The following is a 27,714-nucleotide window of genomic DNA, read 5'->3' as shown; positions in this document are numbered from 1 at the left end:
AATATAAGACCCTGTCTTATGTTATATTATATAAGACCCGGTATTATACTGTATTGTATTATATTATATTATATTATATTACGTTATATTATATTATACCCGGTATTATATTATATTATATCATATTATGTTATGTTATATTATATTATACTGAGTCTTATATTAAAATAAGACCAGGTCTTATATTAATTTTTGCTCCAAAAGACGCATTAGAGCTGATGGTCTGGCTAGGTCTTATTTTTGGGGAAACACGGTACCAACTCAACAATAAAATACTTAAGAATAGATTTAACCAAGGATGTAAAAAACCTATACACTGAAAACTGTAAGACATTAATGAAAGAAATTGAAGAAGACACAAATAAATGGAAAGATATTCCATGTTTGTAGATTGGAAGAATTAATATTGTTAAAATGTCCATCTACAAAAAGCCATCTATAAAGTCAATGAAATCCCTGTCAAAATTCAAAGGGCATTTTTCACAGAAATAAAAAGGAAACCCACTTCTGAGTATATATCCAAGGAAATGAAATTACTACTGTAGAGATATCTGAATTCACATGTTCATTGCTGTAATATTCACAGCGGTGAAGACATGGAAACATCTTAAGAGTCTGTTGACAGATTAATGGATAAAAAAATGTGATTGTAGATATAGGAATAAATATAATGGAATGTTATTCAGCCATAAAAAAGAAGGAAATTTGTCATTTGTGACAACATAGATGGATCTTGAAGGCATTACGTTAAGTGAAATAAGTCAGACAAAGACAAGTACTGTATGATTGTACTTGTATGTGGAATATTTTTTTTTAAAAGCTGCACTCATAGAAACAAAGAGTAGAATTGTGGTTGCCAGGGGCTCAGTGGCAGAGGGAATGGAGAGATATTGGTTAAGGGTACAAACTTCCAGTTATAAGATGAATAATGGGGACCTAATGTATAGCATGGTGACTATAGTTAACAATACTGTATTGTATACGTGAAAGTTCCTGAGAGAATAGATCTTAGAAGTTCTCACCACAAAAAAATAAAAAAATGCCATTATGTAAAGTGATGGATATATTAACTAACCTTATTGTTATGGTAATAATTTTACAATGTATATGTTTGAAATTATCTCGTTGTACACCTTAAAGTTATACAATGTTACATGTCAATTATATCTCAATAAAGCTGGGAAAAATGATAATAATTCAAAATTCCCTCCATACCTTAATCACTGACCCCCATCTTCTATATTCCCTTTTTATTCTTATATGTACTTTTGTGTTCAAGTATAGTCAAGATATAGCTAATATTGTATGTATTTTTTTTTAATCTAGCATAGTTTTATATAGACTTCCCTGTATTTGCTCGGATGCACAACTTTGTCCTTTTTTGAGCAATATTATTTTGTTGTAGTGAATATGTATATATATATATATATATATATATATATATACACATTATTATACATATTATACATATTATATATATTATACATAATATATATATTATTTTGTTGTAGTGTATATGTATATATATACATATACATATATATATTTATAAATAGATGGCTTTTCCCTATTATTCACATTCCTCAAAGTCCTATTATGAGTATATTTAGTTTTATGTCCCTAGCTTTATACAGCTATCTTAGAAGAATTTTACCAATTTCCAGTGCTACTGGAAATACAAGGTAAAATGTATCCCCCATAACTTATGGCATTATTTTATCATATTTTCTTATCTTTTTGAATTTGGGCAGAAAATAGCAACTTGTAATTGCTTTTATGTATATTTACTTAATGCTTATCATTACTAATTTTAGGAGTTATAACAAGATATTAAATATAAATACTTTATCTTGGTTTCAGTAATATGAAGTTTGGGGTATTTTTCTCTTTTCCAAGTAATTCAGTAATTATAATTCGTACCATTGTTCTAAAATCTTTCATTTTTTCCTTATCTAGTTTTTTATTTGACCTAAATTTTAATTATTTGTTTGCATAATAGACTAATAATTTGGAATCCTGAAAAGACCCACAATTTTTGAGAAATATATAAGGAAATCACATAACTTGTTTTTTATATTTTATTCCTTTAAATTAAAAAAACAAGCAATGTGATTTATTTTACTATAAAGCTATAATTTGTATAGCTTTGGGTAGGTTGTTGGCATAGACTATAGGAGACTTGGGAGAAACAGTCATAATGATGTATCTATAGAATAAATTAGCTTATGAGTAATTTTCACTGTTACATTCTATGAAATCTGATGTGTGTTGTGATTATTAATGCTATAAAAAAAATACTAAAAATAACCTTGTAATTTTCTTGGCAGATGGTGTATTGTTCTCTGACAGATTTTCAGAAAGCTGTCTATCAGACAGTATTAGAAACAGAAGACGTGACTTTGATACTTCAATCCTCTGAGCCTTGTACCTGCAACAGTGGCCAAAAAAGGAGGAATTGTTGTTACAAGGCAAGCATTTCAGTATGATATCTTTACTATCTTGTTTTGATTACACTGTACTCTATTCTATTGTCAGAGTAAGTAGTAGATAAAGTAACTTTTCCTCAGACAGTTCTTTAACTTTAGAAGGCATAAAAAGAAATAATAGAAAGGGATAGCTTTAAAAAATATTTGTCAATTCAAAATATTTTTCCACATCAAATAGTAATCATAGTTAAATACAGCACTCAAATATCTTCAAAAAACTAGTTTTTGAAAGTAGCTTCAATTTGATATCCTCCATTCAACTTTATAGGGAAGTATCCCACTTTCATCTTGAGACTTCATTCATTGTCAGGAAGTCTCTCATTATTCACTAAGAGTAAACTTACTTACTCTTTCATAGCAGGCTGAAAATATTATTCTGATATGAGATGTAGTATTATTTTAACAGAAACTATATGCACTATAGTAAATATTTTATTTAGAAACAAATATTCTTTTTTTCTTTTACCTTATATCTACATTTCCTGCCCTTTTTTAACCTCTATTTTGTTATCAAGTTATGTTCACATAACTTGATACATAGTGGGACCCTAAATAAATATTTATCTAGATCGATATTTATTCTGTCATTTATTTTGCTGTTTTTAACCACTTCACTTTTTTTTGTAATAGCCCAGGTTCCTAGGAAACCTTGGAATGTAAGTGAGAGGAGTTTTATTACCAGGAACCTCTATGACAGCACTTCTATCACTGTGTACCATGATGATAAATGTTGTTTCTGGAATGAGGACTTTCTCCCCTCTTTTATTAAAAACATCACTGTATTATGGTTCACCAACAGTATGATTCCACATTAGCGATTCATGGATATTTAGTATAAACTGTTGACTATCATTTTCTCAGAATGTATTATGCCAATAATAACCTGATAATAAATATTATTGTAAGTGATATGTTTTGTGATGTAAGTAGTTACATAGCCATATTAGTCCCTTGCTTATTTTTATTTTCTGTATTTTTCTGGTTACAGACCAATTCACGTGGTGAAACAGTGAAAACCTTGTATTTCAGTTACCTTGCTGTCCTTCAGAAGGTAGCTAACCACATCGCATTACTGCAGGCTGCGAGTACCTCCAAACAACAGGTTTGGATTGGCTTTTAAAATCTTTTTGTGGTGCTACTTGGTAGAAATATTTTATATTTAGTATAAATTTCTTAAGCAAATACCCTTAAGTTATTTTTATATGAAATTTAAGAGGAAACTTACTTGCTCATTTTTTAATTTAGGTGTAAAAGAAATATACACCCTTAAGTTTTTAATCAAAGTGAGAAAATTTAAGCTTAGATTAAAATAATTTATTTATAAAATTTTATTTTCAATTTATACGGGTTTAAATGTGTGAAGTTGATATTTCTTTTCTTCTACCTCTTCTCCTTAAGGAAACACTGATCAAAAGGATATGTGATCAGGTATTTTCCAGATTCCCAGATTTTGTGCAGAAAAGCAAAGATGCAGCCTTTCAAACACTTTCTGACCCAAAATACAGTGGAAAAATGAAGGTAAGTGCTGTTCTTCTAGGTCACATGCACAGAAGGATGATATATAAAATATTTATCAAGTGGTATGAGAGGGACACCAACTAATCAGAACAGATGCCCCATCATTCAGATGAGATTGTGGCCAGAGACAACTGGTATAGTTGTATCTGCATTTAGAAGCTCACTATGAACTCTACACCCAGTGGATTCTCAGTTAGAAGTACATCAAATATGCTTTAAACTTTCCTAGTGATGTATTGGATTCATGCACTCTTAAAAATGTCTGGTGTTGCCACATGTGTAATAATTTGTCTTCAAATGTTTAGGAGCTAATTTACCATAAATATAAATGCTAATGCCAAATAGGAAGGTGAAGATAGGTAGGAGCTTAGAATTAGAGAGAGAGACGAACTTCTGGAAGAGTTTTCTCTGAGTTCTCTGTAGGTGCTGCTCTTGGTGATCTGTTACTGAAGGAGTGGTGGGAAAAGTAAGACTAGGTTCTCCAGCTATGACCCAGGCCTTTGGCCATTGCTTGTCACAGCTGCATGAAATGCTGACAGCTTCTAGCCTATTTGTAGCAGAATTTGTTTAACCCCTTAATAACTACCGAGAATCTTTATTTATGGATTCAAAGATTTCTACAGAACTATTCCCAACTTCATGTATTAATTAAGAAAAACTATGCTATTTTCTTTTGGCAGAAAATAAATAAATAAATATAAAGGAAATAATATGAAGTAGGTTTTTTTTTCTTTAAAATCCTGGAAATATTTTTAGGAGTTAATCTACGTAAGCTCACCATAGTTTCATTTGCTGGGACCTCAAAATTTAATGATATACAATGAAAGCTAGGACAATTTCTCACAATTAAAAACTTGTGAGTATATATATTTTTAATAGAGATATAATTAACATATAACATTGTATTACTTTAGGTATACAACATAATTATTTGATATATATGTGCGAGGGGTGATTAAACAATGATCAAACAATACAGTGAATGTTTAAATTTTAAAAATGTGTTACAGTAAAAGATACATTGCTATTAACCCTCCTCAAAAATACTCCCACTCGCTTCGAACACACTTATCCCGTTGTTCTTGCCACTTTCTAAGCAGTTCTAGAAGTCCTCTTTCATGAGTGTCTTTAGTTGCACTGTCATGGCTGCCTCAATGTCCTGAATCATTTTTACTTTGTGAAAGAGCCAGAAGTCACACAGTGCCAGATCCGGTGAATAAGGTGGTTGAGGGCACACCGTAATGTTTTTACTAGACAGAAATTGCCGTACCAGAAGCGATGTGTGACAGGGAGTGTTGTCATGATAGAGGATGACTTACAGCATGCTTTAAAACACACTTCTCTCAACTGTAGCTCACACCCAGCCGACTGCACCAAACAAGTTGAAACTTGTCACACACTGTTACTAAGGTTCATAGGGTGCTTCCCGTATTGAAGATCCCTGCTTTCCGTTGGATGGCACTCGGCAGCAACATTCACCATATTTTGTGATCACAATGGAAAGGCTCCATGTCACACATTGCTTCCGGTATATGTCAATTTCTGTCAAATAAAAACATTACGGTGTATCCTCATCCACCTTATTCACCAGATCTGGTACCATGTGACTTCTGGCTCTTCCCCAAAGTGAAAAAGACCATGAAAGGTAAACGTTTTTAATCAATTTAGGCCATTGAGGCAACCACGACAGCACAACTAAAGACACTCACTAAAGAGGACTTCCAGAACTGCTTCAGAAAGTGACAAGAAAAAAAAAAGAAAGTGACAAGAACAATGGGATAAGTGTGTTTGAAGAAAGGGGGTGTATTTTGAAGGGGATTAATGGCAATGTGTCTTTTACTGTAATACATTTTTTAAATTTAAACATTCACTGTATATTTTGATCATACCTCATATATTATGAAATGATTACCAGAGTAAGTTTAGTTAATATCCATCACCTCATATAGTTATAAGATTTTTTTGTGTATGGTGAGAACTTTTAAGATCTACTCTTACCAACTTTCAAATATACAGTATCATATTATTAAATACAGTCAGTATGCTGTACAATACATCCCCAGAACTTATTTATCTTATAACTGGAAGTTTGTACATTTTGACTACCTTTACCCATTTATCCCTCACCCCTTGCGTCTGGTAACCACTGACCTGTTTTCTGTACCTATGAATTGGGGTGTTTTGTTTTGTTTTGTTTTTTTTAGATTCCACATATAAGTGAGAACAATATTGATCTCATAATATTTAGAAATATTATTTTAATCCATGAGCACAGACCATCTTTGCAATTATTTATGTCTTCTTCAGTTTCTTGTATCCAATGTCTTAAAGTTTTCAGTGTGCCAGTCTTTCATCTCCTTGGTTAAATATTTTCCTAGGTATTTTATTCTTTTGATGTAAATGGGATTGTTTTCTTAATTTCTCTTTCTGATAATTCCTTATTAGTGTATAGAAATGCAACTGATTTTTGTATATTGATTTTGTATCCTGTAACTTTACTGAATTTGTTTATTAGTTCTAACAGTTTTTTGGTGGAGTCTTCAAAGTTTTCCTATATATAATATCATGTAATCTGCAAATAGAGGCAATTTTACTTCTTTTTTATGATTTGGATGCCTTTTATTATTTTTTTCTTACCTAATTGCTCTGGCTAGGATGTCCAATACTATGTTGAATAAAAGTGGCAAGAGTAAGCATCCTTATTTCCTTCTTGATCTTAGAGGACAAACTTTCAGTTTTTCACCATTGAGCATGTTAGCTGTGGGATTATTATTGTGACCTTGATTATGTTGAGGTATGTTCCCTCTATACCTATTTTGTTGAGAGTTGTGTATTTTTAAAATAAATAAGTTTTTTCTAGTAAGAATATTCTATGTTTATTATCACAACAAATATTTCAAATCTAATAATATTTCCTGACAATAGTAAATCTATTTTTGTCATCCATTTTATTGATGTTTTATTTATTTTTAAATTAAAACATATTATAAACCCAATTAATTTAGAACTGAGCACTTATAATCTCATAATTTAAGCCAATAGAATATTTCCAAAAATCATGGCCTCTTTCAAAATCTGCATTATCCATTGCTGTTTATTTAAATTTTATTCATTGTGATTCTTCACTAAAAAGTTACCACTCTTGAAATTAAATGAAAGTTTATAACTCTGCATTATAAAATTTATTAAATGTATGATTTAAAACACTGTTAATTAGAGTTATATAGCTAGGAATAACAGTGTCAGATTAAGATAATTATTAGATTTATTTTTATTACGATTTTTAGAAGGGTAAAAGCAAGCATAAACTGTTGCTGGAGGCTGGGTGCCTTTATATGTGAAGAAAGCATGTAATTTACTTGTTTTGTAATAAGGTAGGGACATATTTTTAATGCTGTGTTTCATCATTTGGTTAGCAACATCATGTGGTAGTTTAGTGATTTAAGACCTATAGGCTTATTATGGAATTATTGCCTATGGAGCTAAGAGCTCCAAGTTGCATGTATTTCTTTAATTCCAGTGATAAAAGACCCTAGTTCTGTGTCTCTTATTATAAGTTAGACTGCATGTGCAGTTTATTTGTGGACATAATGCTCACTGTACCCTTCATTGCCTCAAAGCTACACTCATGAACTCCAGCTCTTTCTCCTAAGTGTCAAGGTCTTTGTTGACCTCAACTACTATTCAAGGGGATGGTCACAAGTTGCACTCATTTCCCTGATGAGAATCCTCTTTTTTTTTTTTCTTGGGAAATGCCACAAAGCGACTTACTATAGGGGGTAGGAAAAAGGGCTAGGAAACACAGTTTAGTGCTGCTGGAATCATACAAAGATTGTGTTAATCTATGCCTGACTAATTTGACGAAAGTTAGATCCAATATTTCTAAGCTATGAACATCCCCAAATTTAAGATTCCTTTTCAAGTGGATTTCCTGTTCTATGAAAGACAAATGAGTAATAAAACACCAGGTCTGTATTGTTAAGACTCCAATAAATAGTGACTACACTCACTTCAGAAATTTCTGTGAGGGATCTTAGTTATTCATTTACTTAATGAGTCTTTTAAAAAATAAAAAAATAAATAACTAACCTAATAAAGACCTCCAGTCCAAAAGCATTCACTTTTCTTATTTTGTTTTTATTGTAAGATACTCAAGCATACCTGAAAATACTATAGGTATGATACCACCTCGAACCATCAAAGTGGATTTCTGTGCAATATATCCTTGACTTAAAATGTTAATGTCTTTGAGAGAATGAAAAAACAAGCCCCAGACGGGGAGAAAATGTTTGCAAAACAACAAGGGACTAGTATCTAAAAAATACAAAGAACTCTTAAGTCTCAACAATAAGAAAACAATCCAGTTTAAAAATGGGCAATAGATCTGAACATATGCCTCGCCAAAAAAGATACACAGATGGCAAATAAGCAGATGAAAACATGCTCAACATCATATGTCATTAGGGAATTACAAATTGAAACAATGAGTTACCACTATACACCTATTTGAATGGCTAAAACCAAAATACTAACACCACCAAATGCTGGCAAGGATATGGAGCAATAAGAAGTCTCATTCATTGCTGCTGAGATGCAAAATGGTACAACCACTTTAGAAGACAGTTTGGCAGTTTCTCATAAAGCTTATTATACTCTTAGCATAAGATCCAGCAATCGTGCTCATTGGTATTTACTCAAATGAGTTAAAAACTTATGTCCATCTAGAGCCTGCATACAGATATTTATAGTAACTTTATTCATAATTGCCACAACTTGGAAGCAACCAAGATGTCCTTCAATATGTGAATGGATAAACATCTAGATGATGGAATATTATTCAACAATAGAAAAAAGTGAGCAATTAAGCTACAAAAAGCCACAGAGGCCCCTTACATGCATATTGCTAAGTGAATAAAGCCAGTCTGAGAAGGCTGCATTCTGTGTGATTCCAACTGTGTTACACTCTGGAAAAGGCAAAGCTATAAAGTAAAATCATCAGTGGTTGCCAGGGGTTTGCAAGGAGAGAGGAATAGATGGAACAAAGGGAAATTTTAGGGCAGTGAAACTATTTTGTATCGTGGTGGATACATGTCATTATATACTTGTTAAAACCCATAGAACTGTACAACACAATGAGTGAACCTTAATGTAAACTATAACTTATCAGTATTCATTCATCGGCTGTTAAAAATGCACCACCCCTTTTCCCATTTGACTACCACATTTTCTCCTAATGATAGATTTTAGTGGCTATGCTTATGGGATAGATTAAAATTGCCATGATCTGAAGAGGGAGGATTTGTTTGTGTCCTCCTCCTATATGAAATGGCTGAACAGAAAAAAAAAAAGCACCACCCTAAAACAAAAATGGTAACAATAGGGGAAGCTGTACAAGGAAGGGGTGGGTGGGAATGGGGGCAAGAGGGAGTCCATGGGAGTTCTCTGTATGTTCTGCTTCATTTTCCTGTAAATCTAAAATTGCTGTAAAAATAAATATTAATTTTAAAAAGTTAATGTATTATGTGGAATTAAAATGTACATACTTTATATAGAATAATTTATTTTATCAAAACATATAGCTAATGTCAATAAAACTACTTTATATGTTCCCCAAGTATTAAAATAATGTTTACCTGATCTGTGACATTTTTACTCACCATTTGACTGGTTATCTGGGTAGATATTTATAAAACTCTATAGCTTTTTTTGAGGAGTTGGTGGGGTAGGGGTCAGAGTTAGTACAATGTCTTCTCTTGCTCAAATATTAAAAGAATGTTATATTGAGTATAAATGTTTTATTTAGATGTTTGAATGTTTGTCATTGAATAAATAAAATTGCTTAAGTGTTTATTGCATAGTTCCGAAAAACCTTAGACTTCGGACAGAAAATTCCTTTTCTTTCCTTCGTTGGTTGCTTTTCCATAGTGTTCTGGAGATGTCATTGCCAGATGTTGAAATGCCTATTTTAAAAATAACAGTATTACTATTATATACAGGGTTTGAGTTATTTGCTTCCTCCCTAGAAGCATCATGTATAAGGGCAGATTATTGGCATTTTGAGGTCAAAATCAAATCTGGAAGTCAGAGCTTACTGTAAATAGAGAAACAGAGAGGAGAAAATGAGAAGAGGTATATATCTGATTGATTATTTTAAGAAAATAAATATCAAGACTTTTAGAACCTAGATGTAATTAAACACATTTCATTACATCTATCTAGAGAAAATTTAAATACTTCCTGAAAGGAATGCTGCTCTGTAATTTAGTTTCTGAACATATTGTAGGTATAAAGAAAGTGTATTTTGGAAATTAAATTAATCCATTTAAATGCATCCCATAATCTAAAATACTTCCTTTTTATTAAAACCAGATGAGATGAAATAAAAGTCTTTGGGAACTTTACCTCATTATTGACAATATGATGATGAATAACATGTAATATCTAATACTTTATTTCTATAACTTGCCAAAAATGAAAGGAATTAGGCAAACTGACTGAGGTTATGTTATATAAAAATACTTTTTAAGAAATTCTCAAGTGATGTTTATGTGTACAAAGTGTACTCTTAGTTGGAACTGGTTCACTGGTGTTCTGTGGTTCACTTCCAGGTCCTTCAACAGCTTTTAAATCATTGTAGAAAAAACAAAGATAAAGTTCTTCTCTTCTCCTTTTCCACCAAGGTGAGTTTCGTCTGAAGTGTATTCTTGACTGGCCCAGCCTTAACTCCTGAAGCATAAAGCCTAAGAGGCATAACAGCATCCAGCCACAGTTTCTGTCTTATGCATACCATAGGAAATAGTAGTGAGGTAGGCAACTTTTAAATCTCAGTTATATCAGGGTTACTGTCAAATAGCAAACTCAAAGATAGATTTTTAAAATTTTCTGATGTTTTTGTTGATAACTAAAATGCTCTTTAAGGTATTTAAGAAACTTTAGAACATAGGAAATAGCACAAATAAATGAAATATATTTAGAAAAATGATTTGGCCAATACTTTTCCTTTCATTTGGTTTTAGTTTTAAAAATTAAAGATTGATTTTTTTTTTTCCCTGAAAGATTGTTTTTTTGTTTTTTTGGTTTTTTTTTTAAAGAACGGTTGCTGAAAGTTAGTCAATTTCAGGATAATGGGATATATGGGTCAGAAGTCAGAAAAATATTTGCTGCTTTTGTAATTATAAGAAAGAAATTGTGAACAGCAATAATTAATACTTAGTAAATTTCATCTCTAGTGGAAGGAAGTTGATGTAACCATAAATTTGTCTTTGTGCATCTCCATACCTTTCCTCTAGTTGCTTGATGTGCTGCAGCAATACTGTATGGCATCTGGGCTGGATTACCGACGACTTGATGGAAGTACAAAATCAGAGGAAAGAATCAAGATCGTGAAAGAGTTCAACAGTACACAAGATGTTAACATTTGCCTTGTTTCCACAATGTAAGAAAATAAAATGCAATAACTTGATTTTTATCTAATTGCTTTTAAGATTTAGGGTAATTTTTAAACTATTGCTGGATTCATTTTCAATGGTTATGCTTATATTGCTTCGTTTTATTTGGCTTTAAGGAAAAGCAGCAAAAATGCTATTAATTATGACTGAAATAACACTTTCGTGAGTTTCACCGAAACTTTACTCTCAATTTCCTTATCACTGCTGAATTCCCCTTTATATGTCTCATTTTATAAAGATGATGATAATTGTTTAAAAAATGAATGTTTTCTTCTAGGAATTTTCTGTGGTACTGTTCTGACTCAAATCTGTGCTCAGAACAATGAGACTAAGTTGAGTAATTGAGTTATCAATCGAATAACTGAGAATTGTTTGTAGCAATGGTTTCCAAACTGTGCTCAAGGAGCCGGAGAGAGCCCACAGGGCCTAGTGGGTCAGGCGTTTCTCCCCTTTGTCTCTGCCTCTTCTTAACCAAAGCAGCTCTATATTTATAGGTTTTAAAAAGTTAAATCAGTTCTAACACTTATTTACAAATCTCTAATTCAAACCTTTTAAAAAATATACACACTTAAGAGAATGAGTTAAGTCAATATAAACACCAAAGTAAAATGAATCTCTTTTTTGGGGGGTAACAAATTCATAACTATTTGCACCTAATGTAATAAGTATTTTATAGATTTGCTCTCACTGTCTTTCAAAAAGACTTTCAAGAGACTTTAAAAGTAAACATAAGAAAATGCAAACAATAGAAATTAAGACAAAATAAAAATTACTTAAATGAGAAAGAAAATTGTATATATAAAAATGAGTGAGCACTAAAATTAAATTTTTGATCACTGAAATTATTCTTGAATTCTTGCAACTAAGGCAAAAAGAGAGACGCTCTGGATTCCCAATTTCTTGTGAATGAATTCAAGTTGTAATTCCTCACGAGTCCTTACATACAGAACATTAAATGACATAAAATACTATCTTCAGTTAAGTTTTATAAAACACACATATGTATCCTTAACTTTTTAGTCCTCCACATTCAATTCTTATATCAAATAAATATTTAAAAAATATACTTTAACCATATCTTCATAGTCCACAAAAATGATTTCAGTGAATTAAGTTTTATTGTTATGTGTTAACTATTATAAAAGGTCAAATGAAATACTCATTTAAAGACTGCTCCTAAGAAGACCTAAATAAATGTAGAGATACTATGGATAGGAAAGCTCAATAGCATAAAAATGCCAATTTTCCTCAAAATCATTTATAAAATCAATGATTCCAATAAAAATCCCAACCCAAGAGAAAATGTCAGATGACCCTTTTTATTTAACTGAAGGAGATGATTATGGAAAGCTAGGCTTTAAGGTATTGCTGTTCCAAAATAAAGTTAATTCAGAGAACAAAAGAGCTTGGACAGCAAGAAAAATTTTAGATTAAAAATCATTTCAAATAAAATAATACGACTGGAAAATGACATTTCTCAGAATATAGAGCAAAAAGATAAAGTCTGCCTCTAATCCATTATTTTGTTATGTTGTCTAACCAATCTAACACCCCATTGTTCAATTCAGTTGTCTTCATTGCCCCTTAATGTGGGATAACAAAAATAAGTTTTGGGTTTGTTTGTTTGTTTGTTTGTTTGTTTGTTTGTTTTTTACCTTTGAGGAGCACTATAAGTAATACATGCTTTACTGGAGTTATGTTTAAAGTTCCATGAACATTTAAAGAATAGGCCTATCAAGAAAGACCATGGAAGAATGGTAATGTTTAAATTGGCCCTTTATAGATAAGATTTCATTAGAAGGACAAGCAGGTTTACATAAAGGGCATTTTAGGCATCGGTACAGAAATGACCAGAGAATTTAAGTGGTTAGATCTTAGGATACATGGAGGGAAGAGCTGGGTATATGACTAAATAGGAGGAATCATTAGTTAATGTAACAAAGACATATTGAGTGTTCTGTGACAGGTCCTGGAGAAGAAAAGACGTAAAGGTTCAGCCCCAGCTCTTTTAAAGCTTATAACTAAAAAAATATGAAGATCGAGGGAATAGTTGTTCAGAAATATGTAAAAGGTTTGTTTCCATATAGTTTGTAAATGCCAATAGAAGGAGGCACAAAGGAGAAGCATTTAGTTCATCCTTCATTAGCCATGCTGAAGAACAAGTAGAAGTTAGCCAGGCAAAGAAGAGAGCAAAGAAAACGGCAAGTAGTGTATGAAGGCAACTTTAAGTATATTGGTAGTTCTGTGAGATAAAGTCCAAGAATACAGCTGAGGTGGTAGGCGTAGTCATTGAGGCCTAAAAAGTTTGTCTCTGAAGTATAAGTACTGAAGGGTTAAAAGAGAGGAGTGGCATGCTTCATTTTTTTATATTCTGTGCTTAAAATTTTGTGTAATATGAGAATGGATTTAAGGTCTGAGGTAAGGGAAGGCAGTTAAGAATCCAATGAAGTGATATACATAGGTGCTGTATCATAAGGGCTTGAAATAGGGCAGGGGAAATAGGAATGGAGAAGACTTGAGAAAAACATTTTTGAGGTAAATTTACTAGGATTTAACATTGGATGGCTTTTTAGTTTTTATTTTTTTCTGTAAGTCTGTCAGGAACAAATTCTCTTAGTTTTTCTTAATTTAAGAATGTCATGATTTCCCTTTCATTCTTGAAGGATATTTTTGCTGGATATAGAATTCTGGGTTGATAGTTCTTTCAGCACTTGAAGAACGTAGTACTGCTTCCTCCTGACCTCCATGGTTTCTGATGAGAAATCCAGTCGTTTGGATTGGTGTTCCCTAAAAGTAGTGTGTTATTTCTCTCTTATTGCTTTCAAGAGTTTGTCTTATGTCTTCAGAAGTTTAATTATGATGTATCTTGGCATGGATTTCTTTGGGTTTATCTTTTTTTGGAGTTCATACAACTTCTTGAATCTGTAGGCTATGTCTTTTCCCAAATTTAGAGAATTTTCAGCCACATGTCTTAGAATACTATTTCAGTCCTTTTTTTCCTTCTGAGACTATAGTAATATGTTTCCAGTAGCTCTTCTATTATTGTCCCTCAGGTCTCTAAGACTCTATTCAGTTTCTTTCAATATATTTTCTTTCTGTTGTTCAAATTGGGTAAATAATATTGACCTGTTTTCATGTTTACTGATTCTATTCTCTGTCATCTCCACTGTAGTGTCTAGTCCATTCCAGCAAGTTTTGTAATTCAGTTATTTTTCAGTTCTGAAATTTTCATTTGGTTTTTCTTTATATCCTCTCTTGCTTCCCAGAAACTTTCTACTTTTAGTTTGTTTCAAGCATATTTGTAATTTCTTATCAAAGCATTTTTGTTATGACTACATTAAAATCCTTGTCAGATAGTTCCAACATCTGATTCATTATTGTCATCTGTTGATTGTCTTTTCTCTTTCAAGTTGAGATTTTCCTGGGTCTTGGTATGACTAATAATGTTTTCTCACATGCTGGAGATTTTTAGTATTATAAGAATTTATATCTTATTTAAATGTTTTAGCCTGATACTATGTCAGCCACATAGGGATGAAAATCCATGTTTTTTTGCTTGGCTTCTGTTGACGTCCTAAGATTGGGGTGCTTTATTACTGTTCTGTATGGCCTCCATTGAAACATAGAAGGGGACCTGGTTATGACTGGCAGACATGAAAGTCCCAGCTCCTCGATCAGTCTTCTCTGACACCAGGTGTCAAAGAAGGGGTGAAAGGTATCTCATTACATTCAAGCAAGGGTGGAAGTTTAGTCTCTTTACTCAGCCTTTATTGACCAGGTTGAATGAGGCCAGATTTTTTTCTGTGATGTTTTCAGGAATAGGCTGGTTATTGTCTAATGTATTTCTGTCTTAGAAGGCTTCACCTTTTCTGGTTCTTTTGTTAAAAGAAGAAGGGTTTTCTTTTTTGTTGTTTTTTGTTTGTTTGTTTGTTTTTGTCTATGATTGTTGGCATTTCCAGTTCACTGGCTTCTCCAGATCCCAGTAGAGGATATATTAGGCAAAAACAAAGCCAGGAAACTCACTGCATCTTATTCTTTATGCCTTACAGTTCCTAGCCATACTGTGTTCGCTCTACCTTTCAGAGTCATGTTTATTTTATAATGTCCAGGGTTTTCATTTAGCTGCACTTAGTGGGAGGAATAAGAAGTATATCTACTTCTGGCTTGATTTTTTTTTTTAATGTGCATATTACTTTATTTTGCTGGAATGTACTAACAGCTTTTAAAAATTGTTAGGAAAATCTTACAGAAATAGTATTTGAGTATAACCAGCGCAGTCTACTTACGTGGACTCTAATGGTCAAATTTTTTAGGGATGTTCTAGAGTGGTAGAAAAAGAAAATTTCATAACTATTTCATTTGTGGCGTATTTGTGTTTTTATCATCTTACTTTTATGATGTGTTGATTTGGTTATAGAAACCTGGCACAATTGAGTTATAGAGCAGCAATTATTTTTTTGCTGTTTTAATGTGCTCTTTCTGTTTTCTCCAGGGCTGGTGGACTAGGCCTCAATTTTGTTGGTGCCAATGTTGTTGTATTATTTGATCCTACTTGGAATCCAGCCAATGACCTTCAAGCCATTGACAGGTATAATACTGACAAAATTTAAAGTGACCTGCAAATACTTTTAGTCTAAATATTCTCCTGAATTGTTTAGGTTATTTATCATGTGACTGTGATTAGAAGATAGGGAAAACCTTGTAAAAAAAAAAAAAAAGAAAAGAAAAACTTTTATTTAAGGTAACCATGAACTTCTGAATCCAACTGGCAGGCTGATAACAGCCATTTATTTTCCATTCATCTCAAAAATCCCATTATTATGACAGAATTGATTTAAAAAGAAAGAATAGATCCAAAATAGGACAGGTCACTACTAGTAGATCAGAGTTTTGAGAAAGTCCTGGAAGATGGAAAGCAAACAGAATCTGTATGATCAAGAAACCAACAGAGAAAAACCACAATCCAGAGTCGACAGGAGAGCACAGAGGAATTTCATGCATGCGGTCAGCAACTGTAGGATGTGGGAGTAGTCCAGAGTGCATACTTCTGGGAAATTAATTAATGTGCTGACTCTAAAATAAATTCCTCTTCCATACCTCATAATACAGAGGGATTGGCCTATAACAGGTGCTCCTTTGATTTAAGCTGAAAGAATCATTTCATAAATATTATAAATAACTGGGGAATCTGACTGACAAAAGATTCTTAAAGTGGCCATTGGAACCAAATCGTAAAGCAGAGCTGAACCTGAATTAATCCTAGATATACACAGGACACAAAAAGAGAGAAATGATCAAATAGACTTCTACCTTCATGGAATCCCTGACCAGCTTTCCTATACAATCCATCCAGCTCCTCATTTGTAATTATGAATGGAAAATTAAGAATTATGGGACATTTTAATAAAACCAGCAGTATGAAAGAAAGGGGCCAAGCTGAAAAACAGATCCTGAAGAAAATAAAATAGACACCATGAAAAACAAAAATAGAAATTCTTAGAAATGAAAACTATTGCCAAAATAAAATAACACAGTAGATATTCTGCATAATCAAATGGAGAGAATTAAAAGTGGAAATTGTTATGGAAAACAAAAGAAGTGAATATTTTAGAACATAAACAATGATGATAAGGAGAGAAAACATACATAGACACATCTAGTGATGTGGTAAAGAGAAGGTAGGTAAAGAGAAGGGCTAAAAGGTGCCAGAGTGAGAAAGAGGGAGAGAAAATTATTTATGAAAACAAAGACAAAAGAATAAAACAGTTTATCAACAAAGAAGTGAGATTCACACTCATTTCTGCAGAACAGATTTTGAAGAACAAAATTTTTATCGTATTATAGGATTCTAGAAGACAAGAGTTGTCACAGTGACAATATTCATATGACTGTATCCAAAAGAATATGGTGACCTGTAGTTATGGTCAGTGGCTAAAATATCAATATGTAAGAGCAAAATAAAGCAACTTTTTGATGTCTAGGAACTGAGAAATGTATTACTCATGGTATGAAAGCATTATTTAAAGATATATTCCAACAAATGAAGTATTAATCTATGCACAAAAAAGACATACAAAAAGCAATGACAGTGAACAAAAAGCTCTATTTATAGTTAAGTCTAAATAATTGGCTGGGAGGTTTACTGCAGTTGTAAAGAAAGAATTCTCAAAAATATGAAGAGATGGTATAAGAAAATTAATATCAAGAACTAAAACTCCATATAATTTTAATATAACAGCAGGGAGGAGTTGTTGTAAAATTTTATTAGAATTTTTCTTTCATCAGGAGAAAATTAGGATATCTTGGTCAGTTTTCAAAATTTATGCCAAAAATTGTTTTTAAATGCTAACAAAAAATATTAAGGGCAGCAATTAGAAGAGTAGGACATAGTAATCACTAGGTATACTTTTTGAAAACACAGATGCTCAGGCTCTACCCTGCAGGCATTCTAATTCTGTAGGTCTAAGAGTGGGGCTCTACAGACTACATTTTAAAAATACCTCAGGTTGTGTGTTAAAGGACAATAGTAAAAGGCAACCACAAACTAGGATAAAATATTTGCAAATCGCATATGTGATAAGGGATTTATATCTAGAATACATAAAGAACTAAAACTCAGCAACAAAATAACAATCCAATTCAAAATTGGTGAAATGACTTGAATAGACAGTTCTCCAAAAAACATATACAAATGGCCAAGAAGCACATGCAAAGATGTTTAGCATCACTAAACATTAGGGAAATGCAAATCAAAATTGCAATGAGATACCACTTCATACCCATTAGGATGACTATTATCAAAAAAATAGTAAACAAGGGGCAGCCAGTTGGCTTAGTTGGTTAGAATGCAGTGCTCATGACACTAAGGTTGTGGGTTCAATTCCCACATGGGCCTGCGAGCTGTGCCCTCCACAACTAGACTGAAAACAATGACTTGACTTGGAGCTGAGCTGCGCCCTCCGCAACTAGATTGAAAACAGCAACTTGACTTGGAGCTGATGGGTCCTGGAAAAACACACTGTTCCCCAATATTCCCCCCAAAAAAAATAAACAAGAAGATTTTCTGAGGATGTGGAGCAACTGGAATCCTTGCTCATTGCTTATGGCAATGTAAAATGGTGCAGCTACTGTGGAAAACAGCAGCTGGTGGTTTAAAAAAAAAATTTAAACATAGAGTTACCATATCATCCAGCAATTTCATTTCTGGGTATATGCTCCAAAAATTGAAAGCAGCAACTCAAACAGGTACATTCATGTTCATAGCAGCATTATCCACAATAGCCAAACGGTGGAAACAACCCAAATGTCCATTGATGGATGAATGGATAAACAAAATGTGTTTTGTAATACAATAGAATATTTAAGGCTGAATAATAGTCTATTGTATTACAAAACACATTTTGTTTATCCATTCATCCATCAATGGACATTTGGGTTGTTTCCACCGTCAGCCTTAAAAAGGAATGAAATTCTTTTTTTCTTTCAGTTTGAGATATAATTGACATACAGCACTGTACGTGTTTAAGGTGTACAGCATAATGACTTAATTTACATATATTGTGAAATGATTACTGCAGTAAGTTAACATCCATCATCTCATATAGATATAAAAAATAAATAAAAGAATGAAATTGTGATATATGGTACAACATGGATGAACCTTTAAGACATTATACTAATTGAAGTAAGCCAAATACAAAAGGACAAATATTTTGTCCAAATATGAGGAATCTAGAATAGTCAAATTCATAGAGATAGAAAGTACAGTTGTGGTTAGGGGCTGAGGGAAGGAAGGGAATGGGGAATTATTGTATAATGGGTACGAAGTTTTAATTTGGGATGATGACAGAGTTGTAGATACAGATGATGGTGATGGTTGCAAAACAATGAGAATATTCTTAATGCCACTAAACTGTCCATTTAAAAATGGTTAATATGGTGAATCTTGTGTCATGTATATTTTACCACAATTTAAAAAAAAACAAATGACCCAAGGTGATTTTGATACAATTGACCTTGAATCCACTTTGAAAAACAGTGGAAATTAGATGTGAAACATCCAAACAGGACTTCCCAATGCAATTGTAAAAGAGCACTGAGGAAACATAATTACTTCAGTAAATGACAAGAAATATGAGTATGTTGGGAGGTGGAAGAAATTCATCAAGTATGGCAAATACAAAGCATAGCAAAGTGTCAGAAATAAGGCCAAACATAAATATGAATGGATTAAACTCCCTTTTTTAAAAAAGAGGGAAAGTAAAAAAAGTTAGATTCAAGTTTATGCTTATGTGTGTGTGTGTGTGTTTGTGTATACACACAAAGATATCAATGGTTATAATAATAAAAATGTAGAAAATGTCTAATCAGGGAGATGGTCACAAAATGAGTGGCAATGTTAATATTAAGCAAATTATTAATAGAATTCAAGTCACAATGCATTAAGGAAAACAAAATGGGGAACAACCCATGAAGAAAGTGTAATAGTCACTACATAACAAACCCCAAACTCTTATAATCCAAATTCACAATTATGATGGAATACCTAATATTCCTCTCTCAAAAAATAATAGATCAACTAGGCAAAAAAAAGTACATAAATTATTTGAATAATAGTTATCGGTGACAGAGCTCAGATCTCAGACTGGCAGAAGCTGTGGAAGGCAGTGGTAGGCTTCATGGTACATGAAAGCTGCAGTTAGACTGCATACCTGTAGACACCTGGGACATGAGATTATGGGTAGAGGAATACAATGTAATATGTAAGGCCCTGAGAAGAAGCTGAGATGAGATTCTTTGGGAAATTAAGACATTTAAAAGCAGTGTTGTATACAGGAGAAATATGGAAACAGACACACACACGCAGGCCCAGGCAGGACACATAACCAGAAATGACCTAAGAAGATTTTAAGCCTTCATCCTGAGCAGCTCCTGAGGTTCAAAATACACCCTGCTAATTAGTGAATGTTTTCCATACCAGTTTGCAAAGACTGGGAGAAGTCACTGATTTATCGAATGGCCAATTTTCAACAAAAACCAGCAAGACATCCAAAGAAACAGGAAAACATAGCGCATCCCAAAGAACAAAATAAATCTCCAGAAACCATCTCTGAAGAACATAGGCATAGGCCTTACTAGAAAAAGACTTTAAAATAACTGTTCTAACCTTAAGAGATAAATGAAAACTTAGACAACAAAGTAAAAGAAATCAGGAAAACAATATATGAACAAAATCAGAATATAAAAATGAGGTAGAAATTGTAAAGAGAACAAAAATTCTGGACCTGAAAAATATAACTGAATTGAAAAAACAAAAAGCCACTAACGGGGTTCATCAGACTTGAATAGGTGTAAGAAAGAATCAGCACACCTGAAAACAGATCTGAGAAGCACAAAGGGAAAAATGAAGAAAAGTGAACATAGGCTAAAGGATAGCCTATGATACATAGCAACAGACCAATATATGCATTGTGGGGTTCCCAAAAGGAGAGAGAAAGAGAGATGGTGAAATTCTGACTGAAATAATAATTTTTCAAATTTGAGGAAAGACATAGATAAACAAATACAAGAAACTCAACGAACTCTATGTAGGAGAAATCCAAAGAGACTTGCACTGAGACACATTATCATTAAACTGTCAAAAGTCTAAGATAAAGAATCTTGAAAGCAGCAAGAGAAAAGCAACTTGTAATGTCAAAGAAATCCCAAGTAAGATTAAAATAGGATTTCTCAGCAGAAACCTTGCAGGCAAGAACACACTGGGATGATATATTTAAAGTGCCAAAAGAAAACAAACTCAACTGAGAATTCTATATTCGATAAAACTGTCCTTCAAAAATGAGGGAGAAATTAAGAAATTCCTAAACAAAACTGAGTGAGATTATTACCACTAGACCTGCCCTACAAGAAATGCTAAAGAGACACTTACAGGTTCAAATGAAAGGACTCTAACAGTAACTCAAAGCCATATGAAAATATAAAGTTCTCCAGTATATGTAAGTATGTGGACAAATATATAAACCAGTATTATTTTAATTTTGCACTCTAATTCAACTTTTTATTTTCTACAGGATTTAAAATTTAAAAATATAAAAAATAATTATAAATTTGTGTTAATGGATATATGATATATAAAGAGATAATTTGTGACATCCATAACATAAATGTAGGGGGCAGAGCTGTAAAGGAAGTTTTTTTTTAATGCAACTGAAGTTAAGTTGGTATCAATTTAAAATATTGTTATAACCACTGGATGTTCTATGTAGGCTGCATGATAACCACAAATATGTATAGAATTTACACAAAAGGAAATAAGAAATCAAAATATGTCACTGAAAAACTCAGGTAAATGAAAGGGCAAAAGTAACACTTTCCATAACATTACTTTACATGTAAATGGATTAAACTTCCCAATCAAGAGACATAGATCGGCAGAATAGATTTTTATTTTAAAAAGTATCCAACTATATGCTGACTATAATATGGATAGGTCTAAGGACATGCGTAGGTTGAAAGTGAAAGGATAGCAAAAGGTATTCTATGCAAATAGTAACCAAAACAAAGCAGGGGTGGTTTACAAATATCATACGAAATAGACTTTAAGTTGAAAACTGTTACAAGCGACAAAGAAGAATGTTACACTTTATAGTTATTTTAGCCCTTTCATTTATTTTCTGTATTTCTTATAGCTATTTTGTCCTTCATTTCACCCATTACTTTGTGTTTACCGTATTTTTTTAGTGACATGAAAAAAGATTCAACTCACCAAGAAACAATAATAATTATAAACATAAATGTACCAAACATTTGAGCTCCAAAATATATAAAGTAAACACTGACAATATTTAAAGGAGTAAGAGACGGGTCCATAATAATAGTAGGAGATTTCAATATTCCACTTTCAATAATGGATAGAACATTCAATCAGAAGATCAATAAGGAAAGTGAGGACTTGTACATCATTACAGACAAATTGGACCTAACAGACCTAATAGAGAACTCTCTTTACAGCAACAGCAAAATACACATTTTTATCAAGTGCCAGTTGAACATTTTCCACAATAGACTATATGCTGGGCCACAGATAATCCTTCATAAATTTTAAATGATTAAAATCATATAGTTTCTTTTTCCAATCACAATAGAATGAAAATGAAATCAACAGCAGAAGAAACAGGAAAATTCACAGATATGTTGAAATTAATCAACACTCTTAAACAATGAATGGGTCAAAAAAGAAATCACAAAGGGAATTAGAAAATATCTTATAAAAAATGAAAATTAAGACACAGCATATGAAAACTTATGAGATGCAGCAAAAGCAGTGCTAAAAGGGAAGTTTATAGCTGTAAATGCTTACATTAAAAAAGAAGAAAGGTCTCAAATCAACTATCTAACCTAACACCTTCAGGAACTAGAAAAATTAAAATAAACTCAAAGGTAGCAATAGGAAGGAAATAATAAAGACTAGAGCAGAGATAAATGAAATGAAAGACTAGAAAAATAATCAACAAAACCAAGAGTTTTTTCAAAAAGATCAACAAACTTGACAAACCTTTAGTGAGATTGACTAGAAAAAAAGGAGACTTAAAAATTAAAATCAGAAATGAGAAGGGGGACATTACTACTGATTTTACAGAAATAAAAAGGATTATAGGACAGTACTACAAATAATTATAGGCCAACAAGTTGGATAACCTAGATGAAATGGACAAATTCCTAGAAATATACAACCTATCAAGACTGAGCCATAAAGAAGTAGAAAATATGAATAAATCTACAATTAGTAAAAAGATTCAATCAATATAAAAAAATGCCTACAAACAAAAGCCCAGGACCAGATGGCTTCGCTGGTGAATTCTACCAAACATTTAAAGAATTAATACCAATCTTTTTCAAACTCTTCCAGAAACTGGAAGAGGAGGGAGTACTTCCTAACTTATTCTATGAGGCCAGCATTACATTGATACCAAAGTCAGACAAAAACCTATAAGCAAAGAAAACTTACTAACCAGTATTTCTTATGAATATTGATAGAAAAATCCTCAACAAAATATTACCAAACCTAATCTGATAGCATGTTAAAAGAGCCAAGTGGAATTTATTCTTGGTTTGCAATGCAAAAATCAATCGATGTAATATGTTACATTAACAGAAGTAAGGAAAAAAGACACACAATCATCTTAATAAATGCAGAAAAAGCATTTGATGAAATTCAACATTTTCATGATAAAAACACTCAGCAAACTGGAATAAGAGGAAACTGTCTCAACATAATAAATGCCATTTATGAAAAACCTACAGCTATTATCACGCTCAGTGCTGAAAGATTGAAAACTTTTCCTCTAACAATTTGGATAACAACAGCAAAAGGAAAGGATTCCTGTTTTTACCACAAAAGAACAAATATTATATGACCTCACTAATATGGGGTACCTAGGTTTGTCAAATTCATAGAGACAGAAAGTAGAATGGTGGTTACTGGGGTTGGGGATGGGAATGAAGAGTTATTTTTTATTAGGTGCTGTGTTTCAGTTGAGGCAGATGAAGAAGTTCTGTAAATGGATAGTCGTGATGGTTGCACAACACTGTCAGTGTACTTAATGTCACCGAACTGTACATTTAAAAATGGTTAAAATGATTAAATGTTATGTTATGTATATTTTACAATAAGAAGGAGGAACTCAAGAGAGAAACAATTATTTATAAATAATAACAATGAAATCACTGAGTCAATATTGAAGTTCTGATGCAAATTTAGAGTTTTAAATTTATTTCTTACAAAAGAAAGACTGAAAGTAAATGAAAGAAGGATATCATTTAGAAAACTAGAAAAATAATAAAATAAACCTAAGGGAAATAGAGGAAATAGTACAAATTATTAAGTTAAAAGCAAAACATAATAAATCAAAATTTTACATCTTTCATTGAAAAGAATAAAATAAATTTTTGAAAATTCTGATCTGAGGAAAAAAGCAAATACACAGAAAAGCTTAGGAAGCAGAAAGTCCGAATAACTACCAATAGTATTTATTTGTAATAGCTAACATTTTTATGTACAGTTTTATACCAGTACATTTGGAAATCTACATGAAAAGAACTTTTTCTAGAAAAATATCAGTGATTAAGACTGACTAAAGATGACGTGAAAAAATAATCAAATAATTTTAGAAGAAACTGAAAGGATAGTCAAAGATGTAAACTTTATGAAGGACTTAGGCTCAGTTATTTTTTGTGTTGTTGTTTTTTTAAATAGAGATACTTCATTTATTTTTCAATGCTACACAAATTATCAAAAATATGTATTGGTCACTTAGTATTTATAAGATGTCACATGAAATACTATGGTAGTCAAAGCAAATCAGATGTGGATTTTGTCCTTATAGAAATTTGAATTACCCATTACTATTTCCTGGATAGATGTAATTCAGTTTATGACACACTCTTATTATGATCCCCCCAGTTATAATACACATAATACTGTGCTGGGTACAAAGTAAAGCAAATTAGCCTCAGTGCTTTAACAGGCAGTAAGAATAAGGGCAAAGAAATAACAGCAACATTGATTTCATGTTTACTGTGAGTCAGGAACTGTTCTAAGTGCTTTCCATGGATTATCTTATTTAAAACTCAGGATATCCTTATGGGATAGGCACTATTATCATACCCATGTCATGTGAGGAAGTTGAGGCACATCAAACTTAAGTAATTGCTCAAGCAGGGTCAGGATCTGAATCCATGCAATCTGTATGACTGCAGAGCCTACATGTTTAACCAGCCTCTCACCACTGATGGCTGTCAAGTAAAATTGTTAAATGAAAACCACAGAAAAATCTCCATTGTTCCTTTGTCTTAGGATATTTGTTGTAATTTTGTTCTTTTTCACTAGGCCTTCAAGACCTAACATCTTATTTATCCCAGGATTCCCATAAAGCACAGTGCTGTGGTACTCAATGAAAGTTAGTTGACAATAAAACTAAATCAACGGTATTCCTCTTCCCTTCCCTCTCCTTCCATTGACTCTGGTAGGAGGAACCAAGAAAAGAAATGAAGATCTTGACCCCCATACTGTGTAACACTTTCTCGACACTGTCTCTACATGGTAAAAGACCCGTCCTGTAATATATCCCTGCTTTATATACCAAGAAATTGGTGACGCATAGGTCCAAAGTAACGTGTACAAGGTTTTTGTCTTTAAAGATGAAAGAATCTGTATTCTAACACAGTCTATCCCATTCACCAAACAGTTGGCTGAGCAGACACCCAAAAGAAGTTTCCTTTGATCCATATTTTTTTAGAGCCTAAATCCACTGTGGGAGAGAAAGGGATTATGAGCCCCTCTGTATCCAGGCTGCAGGATGGAAGTGATAATGCAGTAACTTAGCCCTCCTGAGCTGTTCGCAGGAGCCCCCAGTGTCCTCTGGGGGTTTAAGACATTTCAGAACCTCAAGATGCCCTCTCGTAAAACCCTTTTTGTGGAGGAATGGGTGCAGGAGGTAGAGGGAGCACCATCTATAAGAACACAGCATAACTGTACAAGGTCAAAAGCATGAAGCAGTATGGCCTTGCCCCTAATCCCCCGCCCCCGCCCCGTGACTATAACAGGTATTTAGAAGCAGGTGACCTCATTCAGAGCAACCAATAAAGCCCCCACCTGGGAGAAGCTGCAGGGTTTAGCCCCGTAGTTAACCAGTGTGGTGAGTCAGGTTAGAGTTTTAATTAGCACTGAGGTTCCTATCAAAACACCTGCGGTACTAGTCCACCGAGTTAATCAGTCAAGCAGACCCCATGGAAATCTCTGTGGATAAGGGCTGTAAATCTACACTTCCATAGGCTTGCCAGTTGATTAACTGTTTTTCCCCAGGTTTTTTTTTTTTTTTTTTTAAACAGTTTCACTGAGGTCTGACATACAATAAACTACATGTGTTTAAAGTGTACAATTAATAAGTCTTGATATATGTATACACCTGTGAAACCATCACCACAGTAAAGAGAGTGAACGTATTCCTCACCCCCAAAAGGCCCCTGTGCCACTTTGTAATCCATACATCCTGCCCCTCCCCAGGCCCCAGCCCCAAACAACCACTGATCTGCTTTCTATCACTATGGATTAGTTTGCATTTTTGAGAGTTTTATATAAATGGAATCATTTGGGAATATTCATAAGCTTAAGACCATCATGAAAGAAAAATCTGAATTTAGGAAAAGGTTTTGGACAATGGAAGGTGATGTTTGTAACAGAAATGAAGTTGAGATGTACATTTTCTATAATATTTTTCTCCTTCATGACTGATCTTTTTATATGAATTTCTATTTTACATTATTAAGTAATATAGCATATCTAAAACAAGTGTTTCTTTTTAATTAAAATTTTACTAATATTCCACTTTTATGTCCAAAAGATACTGCATGAACGCAAAGTTGTGTTACTTGATTTTTGTTTGCTTTTGTTTTTAATCTCATTGCAGAGCATACAGGATTGGGCAATACAGGGACGTCAAAGTGTTTAGGCTGATATCCCTGGGAACTGTGGAGGAGATCATGTACTTACGACAGGTATACAAGCAGGTAAATAGATTTCCTGTTTTCTCATTAAAAAGTAAACATGCTATTTTCAAAAATTAGGAACAAATTTGTGTAAAAATATGTTTTTAATTTTATTCTAACTATAATATGGAATTTAATAAGATTATGAAATATACTCTAGAACACACTTCTCTAAAACAGATTAATGCTTAGGTTCATTGAGTTTTAGAGCTGAAAGTTTCTTAGGGTAGTACTTCTTAAACTTTAATGTGCACATGAATCACCGAGGGATCTTTAAAACCCAGATGATTTAGTAGGTCTGGGTGGAGCCCAAGATCCTGCATTTTTAACAAGCTCCAAAGAGTGCCAACACTACTAGTCTGCAGACCACAATTAGAGTAGCAAGGTCACAGTTTCCCAAACTGTGGGCCAAGACATGGTATGTCACAGATGGGACACAGGTGCACTGAGACCCTGAGCCCACAGCTCTGGGAAGCAAGTTTACCGAAGCCAGCTTCCAGCCTTGAGTAACAACTTCTGTTTACTCCAGGTAGATGTTCAGATGTTACCGTTTTCCATCTGTGCCATGACATGAAAAAGAGTGGGGAGAAATGCCTTAGAGGTATCTAAAGCAACCCCTTCATGTTATACATAATGAAACTGGGACCCAGAGCCACCCCAGTAAATGGAATTATAGGAATCGAACTCAAGGGCCCTGACTGCTTACTGTGCTGGTG

The 27,714-nt window shown here is 32.9% G+C and overlaps 1 protein-coding gene and 1 non-coding gene across 5 annotated transcripts in view; both read left to right on the top strand.

Annotated features, from left to right (window-relative positions):
• Positions 1-27,714, top strand: part of ERCC6L2 (ERCC excision repair 6 like 2) — a 141,072-nt gene that overhangs the window by 66,549 nt on the left and 46,809 nt on the right. For 3 of the 4 annotated variants that reach the window (XM_074330259.2, XM_074330256.2, XM_019711982.3), the window contains 7 exons: positions 2,328-2,468; positions 3,475-3,588; positions 3,885-4,004; positions 10,613-10,684; positions 11,294-11,439; positions 15,945-16,040; positions 26,920-27,019. In XM_074330259.2, the coding sequence (XP_074186360.2) occupies positions 2,328-2,468; positions 3,475-3,588; positions 3,885-4,004; positions 10,613-10,684; positions 11,294-11,439; positions 15,945-16,040; positions 26,920-27,019 (789 nt within the window). The remainder of the gene's footprint in view (positions 1-2,327; positions 2,469-3,474; positions 3,589-3,884; positions 4,005-10,612; positions 10,685-11,293; positions 11,440-15,944; positions 16,041-26,919; positions 27,020-27,714) is intronic. The other variant, XM_074330257.2, reaches the window with a different exon arrangement.
• On the top strand, positions 9,208-9,347 carry LOC141571423 (small nucleolar RNA SNORA29). The gene has a single exon (XR_012496166.2). It is a non-coding gene; the product is annotated as a small nucleolar RNA SNORA29 (small nucleolar RNA).

This window comes from Rhinolophus sinicus, chromosome 16 (assembly GCF_057876585.1).
Source record: "Rhinolophus sinicus isolate RSI-liver-muscle chromosome 16, RSI-T2T, whole genome shotgun sequence".
Taxonomy (NCBI): domain Eukaryota; kingdom Metazoa; phylum Chordata; class Mammalia; order Chiroptera; family Rhinolophidae; genus Rhinolophus; species Rhinolophus sinicus.
Note: the sequence above shows the minus strand (reverse complement) of the source record. Positions and strands in the feature narration are given on the sequence as shown.